This window comes from Daphnia carinata, chromosome 5 (assembly GCF_022539665.2).
Source record: "Daphnia carinata strain CSIRO-1 chromosome 5, CSIRO_AGI_Dcar_HiC_V3, whole genome shotgun sequence".
Classification (NCBI taxonomy): domain Eukaryota; kingdom Metazoa; phylum Arthropoda; class Branchiopoda; order Diplostraca; family Daphniidae; genus Daphnia; species Daphnia carinata.
Genome location: NC_081335.1, coordinates 6155916 through 6170206, shown reverse-complemented (window position 1 = coordinate 6170206; position 14291 = coordinate 6155916). Strand labels below are relative to the sequence as shown.

General features: G+C 41.9%; 1 protein-coding gene across 6 annotated transcripts; it reads right to left on the bottom strand.

Annotated features, from left to right (window-relative positions):
* Window positions 1-2743: 2743 nt before the first annotated feature.
* On the bottom strand, window positions 2744-14160 carry LOC130702868 (putative polypeptide N-acetylgalactosaminyltransferase 9). 6 transcript variants are annotated; one of them, XM_057524480.2, is made up of 13 exons: window positions 13857-14160; window positions 9889-10307; window positions 9571-9808; window positions 8570-8739; window positions 8198-8362; window positions 7497-7642; window positions 5513-5695; window positions 5267-5452; window positions 5049-5177; window positions 4639-4749; window positions 3404-3532; window positions 3178-3340; window positions 2744-3125 (listed from the first exon to the last, which is right to left on the bottom strand). In XM_057524480.2, exons 2-12 carry the CDS (start codon window positions 10148-10150, stop codon window positions 3191-3193), a joined length of 1869 nt encoding a protein of 622 aa, XP_057380463.1. In that variant the 5' UTR covers window positions 10151-10307; window positions 13857-14160; the 3' UTR covers window positions 2744-3125; window positions 3178-3190. The 6 variants fall into 6 exon arrangements, with proteins under 6 accessions (XP_057380463.1, XP_057380462.1, XP_059351440.1 ...); XM_057524479.2 differs by having other exon boundaries at window positions 2744-3119; XM_059495457.1 differs by lacking the exon at window positions 2744-3125 and having other exon boundaries at window positions 3176-3340; window positions 13857-14086; window positions 14137-14152.
* Window positions 14161-14291: the final 131 nt, after the last annotated feature.

Below are 14291 nucleotides of genomic sequence, written 5' to 3'. Positions count from 1 at the left end.
TTTCAGAATCATCTATGTCCGATGATTAGTATATTTTTAAGAGTTTAAAGGAAAACCGGTTTTTCCATAAGCCGCTCTCGGCTGTCCGGAAACTTTCGGCAGGTACTGTACAGTATGTTCCAAAAAAATCCGACTACCCCCCTTTAAAAAAAATGCCCCCTATCAACGTATAGCTAAGTTACTTAGTAGTTAGGGGGGTTATGTTAGGATACGGGAAAATGCGGAAAAAAAATGCAGTAGACGTTACCATAGAAACGAGACATGAATTAGCTAGCGTCTTGAATCTCTAAGAGGTGAGACAAATTGCCGGCAGGCAAAGCCAAAAATGTTTACAAATCTACTACAAATTGTATTTGCAGTAGGCTACGGGAGACAGACTTTGGGATGGGAAGTCTCGTTTCCATGGTAACAAATTTAACGAATCATGGCTTACGCGCCTTTTTTTAAATATTTGTTCTTATGCGTTAAATTAGCATAAAAACGGGGGTTCGATTATAAAACTGATACAGTTCATATAACTGTTTCGCGAAAATAGCGCAAAACAATTAATTTTCGGGAAATTTGATTCGTAGTTGTGAGTACCCGGCTAGGCCTAACGATACCACACCCCTTCTTTCTACAACAGTTAATGAACTGATGAATAACTAATGAACTGTGGCAGTTCTATAATCCAACCCCCGTTTTTATACTAATTTAACGCATAAGAACAAAGATTTTGAAAAAGGCGCGTATGCCATGATTCATTAAATTAGTTACCATGGAGACGAAACTTCCCATCCCGAAGTCTGTCTCCCGTAGCCTACTACAAACACAATTTGTGGTAGATTTTTAAAAAATTTTGTCTTTGCCTAACGGCAATTTGTCTTACCTCTTAGCGATGTAAGGACGCGAGCTGATTCATGTCTGGTTTCCATAGAAACGTCTAGTATAGTTTTTTCCGCGTTTTCCCATATCCTAGCATAACCCACCTAAAGTACTAAGTAACTTAACTAAGTGTTGATAGGGGGCATTTTTTTTTAAGGGGGGTAGTCGGATTTTTTTGGAACATACTGTACATACAAATGCGAAAATAGAACTCAATCTGACGAAGAGTTTAGATCGCCGAGAATGGCAGATCCAATATGATTCTGCCGTCTATCCTCGCTCGAGATAGACTAGATTGTGCCTTGGCCTCAGCTACCAAATGCTCCATGAATCTCGTGCCGAATAAATTCTTTCCACTATTTAAAAACTTTTTCTGGTCTAACAGGCTGACATATTCAGCGTAAATCTGGGTGAGGATGCTAAGCCGGCGGGAATACAAAACCTCTTCGTACAGATTTCCCAATAGTTTCATTGCGGTGCGAATTGCTCGGCGTTGTCTCGTGTCTGCTTTCTTTTATGGCTTCGATTGAATAAAAAAAGTAAAGGCTTAGCTAGGTCCAAAACTATAAATGAAAGCATTCTGCCAGTTTTTTCTGTTGGGTCGATATTTGCCTTAGAAGCATGCGATCGTCTGACCGCTTTCAAGCTCAGGTAGAGAGATTCTTCCAAAATCGGATTCTCTAACAAATCTGGTATTCTTCTCAATTTTGGTCTAAAAGCTCTTCTTGCAATCTTTCCATCTTGCGATGTTGAGCTCGAAACTACTCTTTCGCGGCGGTAGTCGATTTAACTGAAGAAAGAGTAAACTTCTTGACACGCTATCTGTTCCTCTCAGAGCTAAAAAATGTGCTAGTCGATGAATTAGAAGATGAACTTGAACTTCAAGACGAATCAGTGAGGGAGCTACTGTCCGACGAATCCTTGCACTAGAGCTAAAAAAAGGTCTGAGTTTGGAAGAAGCGGCATATAGGGCCTACCATCACAGAAATTTTTTTGGTTACCCTTGCTTTAAAAGTAGCTAAGAAACCGAAGGTCAACACTCGATTAATGTCGAAAAATTTACAGACAATAAAAGTATTGCAATGTTTCATAATAGAAAATAATATTAATTGTTGCAACAGGAAAAAGCAATCGTAGTAAACGCGTTGAAGGTGTATGGGTGTTTGGTGGTATTGAACGTGATTCAAATAAGTGTTTTAAATTTCTGTTTCAATTAGAAAAAAGGAAATGTCGCACGCACGTTCGCAATTGCACTTGTGTTCGCGAGCGAGCTTGATTTTTGGGAGCGCGCTCTAACAAACCCTGCCCAAGCCATGCCATCACATAGTCGACGAATTTTTGGCGTTGTTTTGTTAACTTATTTATTACACACATAAACACTTAACGTATGAAGAGGGAGGGGAATTTCTCCATTTTATGCTAGATGTACGCTTCTTTATCTAGTTTTTTTGTAAGGCACTGTGCACAGAAACACAACGTAGGCTATTCTTTCATCCAAGACACATTCTAATGGTAATTAAATGTGTTGGAAAATAAGAAAAACAGTTTACAATATAGAACACAAGCAATCGCACTCAAGAAGGGAAACAAATAACTGAAGAACCACCTTCTTTGAAAATTTTTTAAACAAATACTTTACATCGAGCTTTAGAAGCACGAATCAATGAAGGCTTAATCGTCTACACCACGGTTCGGCATGACTGAAAGTTGTTGTTTAACTTTCGATAGTGTAATTTAAATTTTGCTTGTTTTTTTACTGGTACTTTTAGATGGACTCCAGCCGGGACTGAAATGGTAAAAAGAGGGTGGTAGGACGCAAGCAGAGCGACGTCAAGTATGGTATAACAAAAGATTGTGCTCGAATGTTCTTACAACGGAATAAACTTCTGCATTCGTATTACAAAAACAAAACAATCATTAACTGAATCCATTTTGAGCGTTTCAAGGGAACCATACATCCAGAAAAGGCAGAATAGACATGTAATCAATTTTGAAGTAAGACTTTTAGAAGGTTCATCGTAGATGACACGAAATGAAAGAAAATAATTTGGTAAACCTTAAATCAGGAATGTGTCGTTATCGATATGGATAATTTATGGAAAGAAAGTGAGGGCGATGTGGCTGTCAACAGGGTTGTTGGCAATTGCGTCTAGAAATCTTGACATCGCGTTTCAGCGTACAAACAAAAATATTCCATCTATAGTTACATCAACTTGACTTCATGTTGAGGTTAAAACAAAACGCCAACGCAGCAGCTGCAACTTGGAAATCCGAATTTTGATGTTGCCAACTTGTGTTGGCCAGTTTTGCGACCTTTGCTGATATTTTACAGTTGTAGTTTCTTTGTTGCCTCAAATTTCTCAAATTTCCATTTGACCCTAGGGTTGTCTTCGGAACACTTCTCTACTGTGATCTTCTTCTTGTCCTCGCTGATGGCCAAGCAATTCTTACTGCTTCCATGCTGCACAAAATTTGTCTAAAGGGCAAAAAATGTATGACTGCAATAAAACTTATCCATTTCACATAAGCGCTATGATACCTCGGGATCGTATTCCCAGTATTGGTTGCCTTTGGCACCATGGCAAGGATAAAGGATGACGTCCGATCCTGCATAATCCAAACAGGCTTCGTCTCGACGAATCTCTCCAGTTTTACTATACAGCCAGAACTGTGGACCAATAATAGAAAAATGACAGTCACTTTCAAGAGCGAAATAATGAAAGATGTGAGGGTTAAAACACTGTCAACATTATTGTACGATATGCAACTGTCTGGTCGATAAAGCGAATGCAAGAACTGATAGAATGAACCAAATGAGAAAAGGATTGAACATAAGTGTTGGGGAAGTAAAGTGACCGGGAGGAAAAGACGATGGACGGGTTGCAAAGGGATCAAAGAGAAGTTATCAATGACTTGAGGTAAAAAGAACAAGCATAGAAAAGATGTTTCAGGAGATTTGTGCAATAGCTTACCTGGTTGCCCCCTTGTTTGTGGCAGGGCCAAAGTCCGACAGGTTTGTGCAGGTCGTTGGGCCCAGCAGCAGAATCCACGCACTGGTTCGACCACTCGTTTCGAATCTATGGTGTTATATAAAAGCAAGGCTAGGCTGTTTTTTTGTCTGTTAGCTTAGAAGTTAACATTGCACACAGATGTGGACAACCAATACATTCCTTCCATTCTTTTGCAACGAAAAGAATCGAAACATTCAATTCCTTTCTAATATTGATTCGTATTTCCCCATTAAGTTTCGCTTTCTGGGCACACTGCAAACTCCTTTCGAAGAACTGCATGCGACACAAAATTTGTGTCCAACTGATTGTTAACGGAAAGCTTTCGCATTGACAAAAAACCCACAATCACTGGCTACGGCGAAGGGGGATTTGTGGATTATTAGAATAACGCTCGTCAGTTGGCTGATAAAAACGAATCTCACTAACCTGTTGAACAGCGACTCCAATAGGACTCCGGGACATGTTTACTTGGGGAAAAAGTTGGACAGACTGAAAAAGTATAGCCGACATATTTCACGGAAGAACCAAAGAGAATGACAAGCAGTGGCTAGCAAGGCAAGTGATGACTCTGATGCGGAATATTAATAAAAACAAAGGGAACAAAAGAGGACGGCAAGATACAATATCACCATGGTGGAAACGTTGAGACGTTTTAAATCGATTGAACGGAAAAGTTAATAAGGTAGGTAGAGGTACGCTTGTTGGCGAAAGATAACAGCCGTTTTTCGTTTTTTTTTTCTCTCTTACAGAAGCGATTCCGTACCTGGTTCCCGGACTGGCCGTGACACGGCCATAAGCCGACCGGCTTATGCAGATTGGCTTTGCGAGCGGCACCGTCCAAACAATAGGCGGGTGAAAATCCCAAATTTCGTACCTATCATCACGTGTAACGACACGGAGGATTTCGAATGCGGAGGAGGGATTAAACAATTAAATAAATTGTCACTTTCAATTACTTTTTCGCCTTTGTTTGCGAAATTCACGGTATCCGACGATGTGACCAGTTGATGACACTTTTAGCGAAGCTCACGGCATTTAAAAAAAAACCGGTGTAGCTTACTTATACACCTGAACAAACCCGGTGGTCACCGCTCATACTTTACTTCTAATTAAACCACGACCATTGGCAATGATGCCTCAGCATTCAAGTGACAAAAAAAAAGTGATAATTACCTCGCCGGATGCTACTGCATCGCCGGGGATGAACAACTCCGGGAAGATGTTGTCAAGGTACCATTTAAAGGACTTGCAACCCAACTCTTCACGAAGGCGTTTTCTGGACGAGACATCTCCATAGTCTCCCTACGTATACATTTTTTATTTTGCAGAATGGTTAGACGAACAATGGAAACTATTTTTTGATAAAAGAAAAAACGAAATGAAGTGCATACCCGATCATGGCCAATCCGCTGGTAATAATACTCGGAGTATTCATCCAACCAAACCTCAGCCAACCGGACGTTGTTTCTTTTAAGGACATTAACTCCAGTTCGCCATTTGTAGGGCGACCGTTTGCGGAAGATGTGACCCACATGACTGCACGGAATGATTTCCAGCGTCCCGCCACACATCCACGTCTAGGGAAACAGCGGATTTGAATGCAGGCCGAGCACGTTGAAACTTGAACGCAAACGAACCTTAAAGGATAATTCCAAATTTTCGCCTCCCCAGATATCGAATCCATCGTCGTAGGTGCCCAACTTCTTGAAGAACTCCCTGTCGATGGAAAACAATCCTCCAGCCATTGTGGGACTGTACGCTGGGTCAGCCGTATGTTGGCGTCGCTTTTTCTCGTGTTCGGGGATGGCATGCCAGTTAAACTGCTCAGATAAGGCGGGGTAGGTAAAAGAATGGGAAAAAAATTCCAATGAAGCGCATATGCATGAGCATGCGATGAAAAAAAAACAGTTGGTCACAAACGATTCGTCACTTTGCTATTTGAAGCCCAGTAAGCAAAAGAGCATTTGAGAAATTTAAAAGCCAAAAACAAATAATGTAACATGAATAATTAATCCTTCGCCAATCGTATTCAAAACCATGCCAATAACCGCTGCCACCGTTCTCGTTCTTTAATTTTTATATTAAATTGGAGATTTTAATTTACGACCACAAGTGAGTTTTTAAGGTTATAGAAAGAAAATTAGACTAAGATCTAATATTTCAATGTGACAAAAAAGCAAAACAAAAAAAAAAAATGCTACCTGCAGGTTCCAATCGAACCCACCCACCGCCACACCGGGACCGTAGTGGTACTGGAACGTCGAGTCGTCAATAACGTCGATGATTGGCGTCACAACGAAGGAGGTGTTGCGAGCGATCCGATCCAGCAGAGGTTCCAGCCACCCTGCGGAAAATATTGGGGGGAGATGGTAAAGGTTTTACCGTTGCAATCAGGCAGCCACACCAAGAAATAAAACACCGGAAAGTTACCAACAATCACCAGTTAATAAATGAAAATTGAGAGAGAAGTACATCAGCTGATCAATTAGTTTCAATCCAAACCATCATCCAAAGTACTACGGTTATTTATATTTTAAAGGTAAAGGAGCTTTGTCTAAAAATGCTAAACGGTAAATCAAACAATCGACCCATTTTTTTCGTTTCATCGGCAATTAGTTGGTAGGCCACGACATCTTGAGTTGGCGACATGACAGTAATCAAGATTCCCGCTAGATGGTAGGCAAGTTTGGCAGGGGGGAAAAGTCCTATGATTCAACGGGCCGCCTAACTCTGGCTGGAAGACTACCGATAATCGATTCTGCACTCATCTACGTCGAGGGGCATTCGGACAATGAAAGTGCAACGAGGCGCCCGACATGAAGAAGCTTACGAATAGAATAAGGGTTGTTAAAGAATGATGCAAGTTTTTTCGCAACGATGGAGAAAATACATCCTAACTATGGTGTAAGAAGAGTGAAACAATTCGATTCTTCAGAGCACTGAAACATCACGGTGATTCAGGCGATTATGCAGCACGAACGACTCACTCCCAGCGTTCTGAAATTCTTAGAAAGTTAGTGTCAGATTGAAACCAGGCGTTCTTTTTCGTGGAGAATGATCCATTTCAAATATTTCCCCTATCATTTTTCTAGTTGTAAACTGAATGGGGTAATTTGAATCCGGTGGGACGTGGAGCACGTCCTGGCAACACGACACCTAACCAATAATGAGGCAACACCTCCTTCTCGTCCTTGATGCATTAAATGCAAGGAAGAGCAAACTGATCAAAACAACGAAATTGTATGATTAACTTACAAAATTAAATTTTTTCAAAGGAGAAAAACGAAACAAAAAAAGTTCTAAGGCTAATCAAAAACTGCAAAAACTGGGCAAAAAAGGGTGAACAGGCAAGAAAAATTAACACAATAAAACTTTGTAAAAAAATTATTAATACTAAACTATAAGGCCATAACTGTTTAAGTTTTCTTTGATTTAGTTTGTCTGTTTTGATTCCTTTTGTTTTCAGGCAAGAGGATATTTGAAGTTCAAAGCGTTAAAAAAGAAGCTAAGAAAGATGAAAGTTCGTTTGAATCAAGAGATTTCGTTTGTCGGAGACTAAATGTTAGTTAACCGCCACCACAATTAGGGCAAGCAACCGCAAGCAGGCATTCTCAGCGTTACCTGCAGTCCCCAGTCGAATCCGCCGACTTGGACCGATTTCTTATCGAAATGGATGGCCAAGGAATCCTCGTCAATGACGTCGATCACGGGACAAACGACCGTCGTCGAGTTACGGGCTATCCGGTCCAGTAGCGGCTCCAGCCATCCTTTACGCAAAAAATGTCGCACCGATCGGCGTTCGCACTCATTTTTAATAAGCTTTCAAGGAACACATCCCAGTCAAATACTTATGGATAACAATAGCCCAACTTGGAAAACCCCAATTTTCGCTAAAAGGACGAATAAAAAAAAATTCCTGGCAGATTACCTGATATTCTTTTAGAATTCTAGATCATGAGATCTGAGGATATGGGATATGGGGATATGTAGAAGGAACTAACGAAGCTCTTTACAAACGAGCTTTTAATTTTTCTTCCCCTCTGTCTCTGATTTCGTGGTTGTTCTTCAACTCTATGGAAGCCCTGACAGTTTTCATAACGGTCGTTTTTCATGGAGCTAGCTCTAGGATACTTCTCTGAGTGGGAGCTAGAGATCTAAGAAGACATTACATGTATGCTCTGTAGCCAGACAAAGGAAAAATAATAATGAAACTAAAAAAATAAAAAATAAAAAATATGAAAAAAAAAAAGAAAGAGGAAATGTTTGGGTCCATTGAACGTCAACAGCGGGTATCGCCAGTGGAGGCAAAGTACGTGACTGACCTTCGGTGCATTCGCAGTGAGAGTCGAGGTAGGTGACGACGGGAGCCGTGGCGTGTTCCAAGCCCAAGAGCCGCGCCCGGATCAATCCTTCGCGCTTGGGTAGCCGCACTATCTTCACCTTCGGGTACTGCGCCATATAGTTCTCCAATGGGGCTTTGACGTGATCTGCATTTGTCCGATTCACAATGTCCGTAACGCCAGACCGGCAAATAATAATAATAATGAATAAGGGGGAATCAATCAATCAGCAATACAATATCAAAATGTGTTTTGAGGCGCAAGGATAATTAGTAAAGAGAAGATGGGCGGATTTGTCCTTGTGCGAATAAATTGAGAGATAGAACTGTCATTTGTAAATTCGAAACAACTTACCCATATCGGAAAAGTCATCGACGAGGATGATTTCTTTGAGAAGGTGAGCAGGCGATCGATCCATGATGGAGTGAACGGTCCGCAGGAGGACTGACCAGGCCTCGTTGTGGAAGCAGACGATCACGTCCGTGGCTGGCAGCGTCGTCAGGTATCGACCGGGCTCCTTGCACCTGCAATTCAACAATCCCACCATCAGATCTTTGTTGGCAAGAGCAAAAATACAGCCAAGACATTAATCCGTTCGCGACGGGGAATCCTATTCAAGTTTACTATTCACGGTTGTTGTTTGTGATACAAAAAATACAAAAAAAAACTATATACGGTTCATCCGCTATTTGGGTTTTCCATGAAACGTCGGTGTATCGCGAATAGTCGATGACCAGACAATACCTAGTGGGTCAGTGTGCAACACAGACAAATCACTCCAAAGCCCACTAGTAAGGAAGTCAATGATCGCTGAGCATGGCTACAAGGAAGTCCTTTGGAAACCACTCTTTTGGAAATAGACTTTCGTCTTTGATTTGTATCGCGTGTAAGTCGTTACATCGATCATCGTAAACCCAATACCCATTTATTTTGTTTTCGATCCTCAAGTTTAAGTAATATAAATTTATACACCCTTAACCAATAATTATCCTCATAAAACGATTCCTATTACGAATTGTTCAAAATCGCATTCTACCGTTAGAAATCGTCTCCACGCAACTGGACATCGCAAGAACCAATCCGAAACTAGCACCTGGCTATAACAGAGTAGATAACAACATAAGCAAAACATGACACAGCACTTTTGAATTTCATCCTCGTCCCTTCCAGTCTTCTTTCGTGAAACTACTACACCTCTGTTTGATTCGACAACATCAGCCCCCGCAAAAATCATCTAACTGAATGCAGCAAGCGTTGAACTTTGCAGATATGCACTTTTCCTGTGAGTATTGCCAGTGACAAGGCGCTGCATGATTGAACAGGAAACGCTGTTTTAAAATAGCGCAAAAACTCACCTGTCATCGCGGGGGTCCGGCAGCGTTCGGTGGACGCTGATCATATCGCTAACGTATTGATTAAAGGCGTTCTTTTGCCAACCGTCATCGACCAGCTTTTTCTGTTCTGGAGTCAATTCTTTCGGCAAAACGACGGCTTTGCCCATTTCACCAGGGCCATCGGGCTCATGAGGCGGCATCAGCACGCCCTGACCTGCCATTTGGTCGCCCGAATTGCCGGCATCTCCACGATCTCCACCTGCAAACGTGACGCAACAAAAAACATGAATTTATAAATGCTAGCCATTGTTTATCTAGTTGAGCTAAGTTGAGTTAAACCTGATGGTGTAGGCTTCTTTTTCCTTAGTAGATTATCTTTTAGCGGGGGTCCTTTCACTACAATTTGTTCCTGGGGGAGCCGGTTGTCTTCTACCTGTATTTTGTTTTCATTGACGTAGACGATTTGCTCTTGATGGCCTTGCTGTTGTTGCTGGATGATCTTCGTAGAGCTATTCATGTAGAGAACAACGCACAGCCAAGTCAACGGAGTGAGCAGCAAAATCTTGACCAGAAAAGCCCGGTTTCGACGCAGGCTGAACATGACTCTGGCAGCGGAGAGCAGATGGCCTGGAAATCTAGGCTCGACTGCGCTTTCCTTGTTGGGCCAACGGCGAAGCCACGGGAAGTGGCAAAAGAACAATGATAACCGATGTCTGGTATCAGGGCAATCAATCTTGTTTTTACGTAAAGAAGGAAACCTACAGAGAAAAAATTTAAAATGTTACTCGCCGCTTTACTTGATAGTAAAAAAAAAAAGCAAAACAAACAACAAAAAAACGATACAGAAAACGGGGCAAAATGGGACCATATCTTGGTTAGTCATGCCTGACGGCAATTTCTTCCACATTCGCTTCATTTACTAAAATCATCGCGTTCAGCCAGTCGAATTCGAAGCGAGAAAAAATAAACCAACAAAAAAGTAACTGTACAACCTATTCCGGTGAAAGATATCTGCCAGAACCAAAGACTAATCACTCGTTGGATGGGAATCTGATCAAACGGGACGGTCATTTTCCCATCAAAACATAAACCGCAATGATTGGATTAAATTCTTAACTGTGACGGACGTGCAGTTACCCTGCCTATAAGTCTAACAATGAAACATGCCCTTTTCCACAACACACGGGATGGCAGAATTTACAGAAAAATTTGTCCTTTCCTATCGATTTCAGTGGCATCGCTCCCTATGTGACGTTAATAATTTACATTTTTTTTCTACCGTTGGACATGTTTCGTGTGCGTTTGATGTGAGAAAGGCATAGCTTTCAACGCACAGCCTACTCAGCCTTTTTAATTAAAAAAAAAAAAATACAACAATAAGTGCAGCGGTATGGTTGCGCAGACAAAGGCTTAAATTGGATTCGCGTGGGATATGGAACATGATAGGATCGTGTATTTACGAGCGGAACGGACCTACGTGCGTCAGAATCCAAACGGTGCTCGGACAGGAGGAAACAGATTGTGGCAACAGACGCAGCCATGACTATAGATCGACGCACGCCCATTTCCATTTGCCAGCTATTCGGCCACAGCTGCGAACCATTCCTCATTTTTTTTCTGCATCTGTGTTATATCCGGTTTGGGATGATACGGAACACACACACACAAACCACCAACCATACCCAAACACGTACAAACACATTTTATTCATTTTTTTTTATAAATATATGACAACACAAACCTGAAAACAACTTCTCAAGGTAAAATATCTATATGGCTTTTACAATGGGCACCTGCCACGTGTTTGTTGGTACTGGTCTGGTTCCTCTCCAATTTTATATCGATATCAAACACAGAGAACTGGCGACAGGCTAGTCTACGGAATTTCTTTAATCAGTTTATGTGCGTGTGGTCAAAGAGAAATAAATGCGATGCAATTTCGTGGTTTACGGCGAAATTTGCATGCATGTCTACTATTTCACCCGCACGATATGCCAGAGGGTGAGATGAAAACAGCGTGAAAAGAAAAGAAAAACTGCGGGAAACCAGAGGGAAACTGGTTTTGCAATGATAGATTTCCTGTCTGTGGCGCGCCATCACCCATTATTTACGCAAAATAGCCCTTCAAAAAGGTATGCGATAGGTACTTTTTTGTTTTCGCCCCTCGGCCGAAACCTTGGGTATACTGTTCGGATCGCATCGGGGAAACGTTTTAACAATCACGAAGTATGCGGGAATGTTAAGCTTTCATTCCATCTCGCGCAAAACGACAAGAGATAAACTCGTGTTATAAAATGATCGTTTGGCCTTCGAAGAGGCAAACAATGTCGCTATTTGGCATTGTGAGTTGAGCGAACAAAGAATGTCATTTTTAGGCATCACTCCCGACGGATTGTTTTCTTTTTTTTCCCCATTTATTCTCCAGATAAGCCTCGAACCAAATAAAGCGTGTGAACGCAATCGGGGGCTCAACTATTTCACCCGAATTTTCTCAATCATTTCGGTGGCTTCACTGCATTGTTCTACTGGGTTGCACGTAACTGACTGGCGTGAGTAAAGTCATCTCATTTCTCCGACACACAGATGACGAAACGAAGACCGGGAGAAGTTAAAAAAAAAAAAAAAAAAAAAAACCACAAACATCAAGGACAACTCCATTTTCTCGCCGGCTTTGGTTGGTGCTCCTTTGTAATAGAAGTGAAGGGTAAAGAAAAAGGAAAACTCGGCGGATGTGTCCAAGGTGAATTGTCCCTAATCCATGCGACCGCATTTTTTAGACTAAGGAAGAATCCGACCCATGGAAATCACACAAGAAACAAAGAAGAAATAAAAAAATAAAGAAATAAAGAAGAAAAAAAAAAGGAAAAGGCAACCAGAAAACGTAAATCGCCTAGAGGAAAGAGAAGGTGGTGACTGCGTATAGTGCGGGTATAGCAAGGCCGGGTTCGACGAACTAACAAAATGGCTGACGTTCATTCCGTTTCACAATCTTCCCAAATAGCTGTTGACTGTGGGAAGTAACAAGCGGTATAAAAAAAATCTTCGCGCCGCAAAGTTTTTCGTGATTTCTACCCCGGCGTCGTGTTTAGGCATTGGCACACTGGCCATTTTAGCCATGCCGGGTTATCGTATTTCGGTTCGATTCACTTTCACCGTCTGAATGGCGAGGTTAGCCGTTATGGAAACGTGTAATTCAACACCAAAAAAAAGATTGGTACCTTAGAGAACGCAATAAAATAAAATAAATCCCGTTGCCGAGGATACGCAAGCGTGCCCGTATGCAGAGATATGTACGACAAAAAAAAATAGGTTATCACAAAGTAACGTTCGTGTTCCGGACGGCGGCCGATTGAGTGGAATTTAGACCCCCCCCCCCGCCTGATTCCCCCACTCCCCTTCGTGTCCCATCCCGGCCACGGCATAGTAGTTGACGTTCCGAAAACAGCAATTAAGTTGCAGATGACGACAAAGTGTGCAACATTTTCTTGAAAAGATGTCCCACTTTTTTCGGCGAACGGTTGTGAGGATCGCGGCAATCTGAAAAGCAAATCAGAAGGGATGAAGAGTACGACCGTGCCTTTTCCACCATCTGCGTTTGCCTGGTCTCTCTACCACCAAAGCAATTCGACGGCGGCTCTTCAACCTCGACAAATAATTTATTCATCCTGTTTGCATAATGAAAAAGTGCCACAGCTCCTCAAATGAATATTGATCTACGCAATATTGGATTTTCAAAAGGGATGTTTACACATCGTACCATCGCAAACTGCCCCAACGAATGGATAGCCCAATCGATGACACATTGAAGGCGCTTTTAAAGTCAGACACCTCTTAAGGCCATCAGGACGTGTCGGCAAATATGGACTTGCCAGAGGTCAAGAACGTTCGTTTACTACCCCCTGGAAGAGGGCTGCCTGGCGATTCACGATTTTTCGAAGAACGTGCAAACCTAATGGTGGGGGTACGCTGAAACACTTGGCGAAAAACTTAGAAACCCTGTAATTTTTGGCCAATTGCTTTCACAACACTTGGCACTTGTGAAAAGAAGATGAGCTATGCCTCTAGGCTCTGTTCTAGTGATTATTCAACTTTCACCGTCTAACAGTCACAACAACATAAACTTACAGAGAATATTTTGAAAAGTGTTGCTTCATTTCATACAACTAAAGCCTCATTCACACCAAGGTTCAACATGAAATTTCTTATCACTTATTCCCATGGTTGTTCAACGCTACAAGCTGTACAAAATGCCTAACCAACAGAGATTGATAAAGTCAGAACTTGTAGACTAAGATAACTTTACTCACCATGGATTGGTTCAGTACGTAATAGTACAATCCTTTGAAGAACTAACGTCACCGACGAATGTAGAGATGATATGAAGTCAACATCACACCAGAAATGTTCGTTACACAGGTTAACACAGGTTTACCAAACAGAGTAAGCAGCTCTTTGCCAGGTAGCTTCTTCGATAGCTTTGCCCCGAGAGTTTGTAGGTGCGGTTACGCCGAGCTGCAAACGTCAAATGCATGCCCACCTGCCAAACGCAACAGACCTATATGGTTGCAGAAAGAGAAGCAACCTCACCTTAGCTCGGTACCACACTGGAATCTCCCGGAATGGCCACTAATGCCTGACAACCGATGTTTCTTCTAGCAGACTGACTTTCAATGATTTCAATGTTAGTTTTATCACTTTCAACTAGATGGCGTGAAGTAGGCGAGTCGTGGTCGCCAAGTGTT

Coding starts and splice junctions, on each gene's coding strand:
- LOC130702868 (XM_057524480.2), bottom strand. CDS start 10,150: ATGTTCAGCCTGCGTCGAAACCGGGCTTTTCTGGTCAAGATTTTGCTG. Junction 4,750..5,048: donor ATGCAGTAGCATCCGGCGAG/GTAATTATCACT, acceptor ACGTGATGATAG/GTACGAAATTTGGGATTTTC. Junction 3,533..4,638: donor ACGGCCAGTCCGGGAACCAG/GTACGGAATCGC, acceptor ATTGGTCCACAG/TTCTGGCTGTATAGTAAAAC.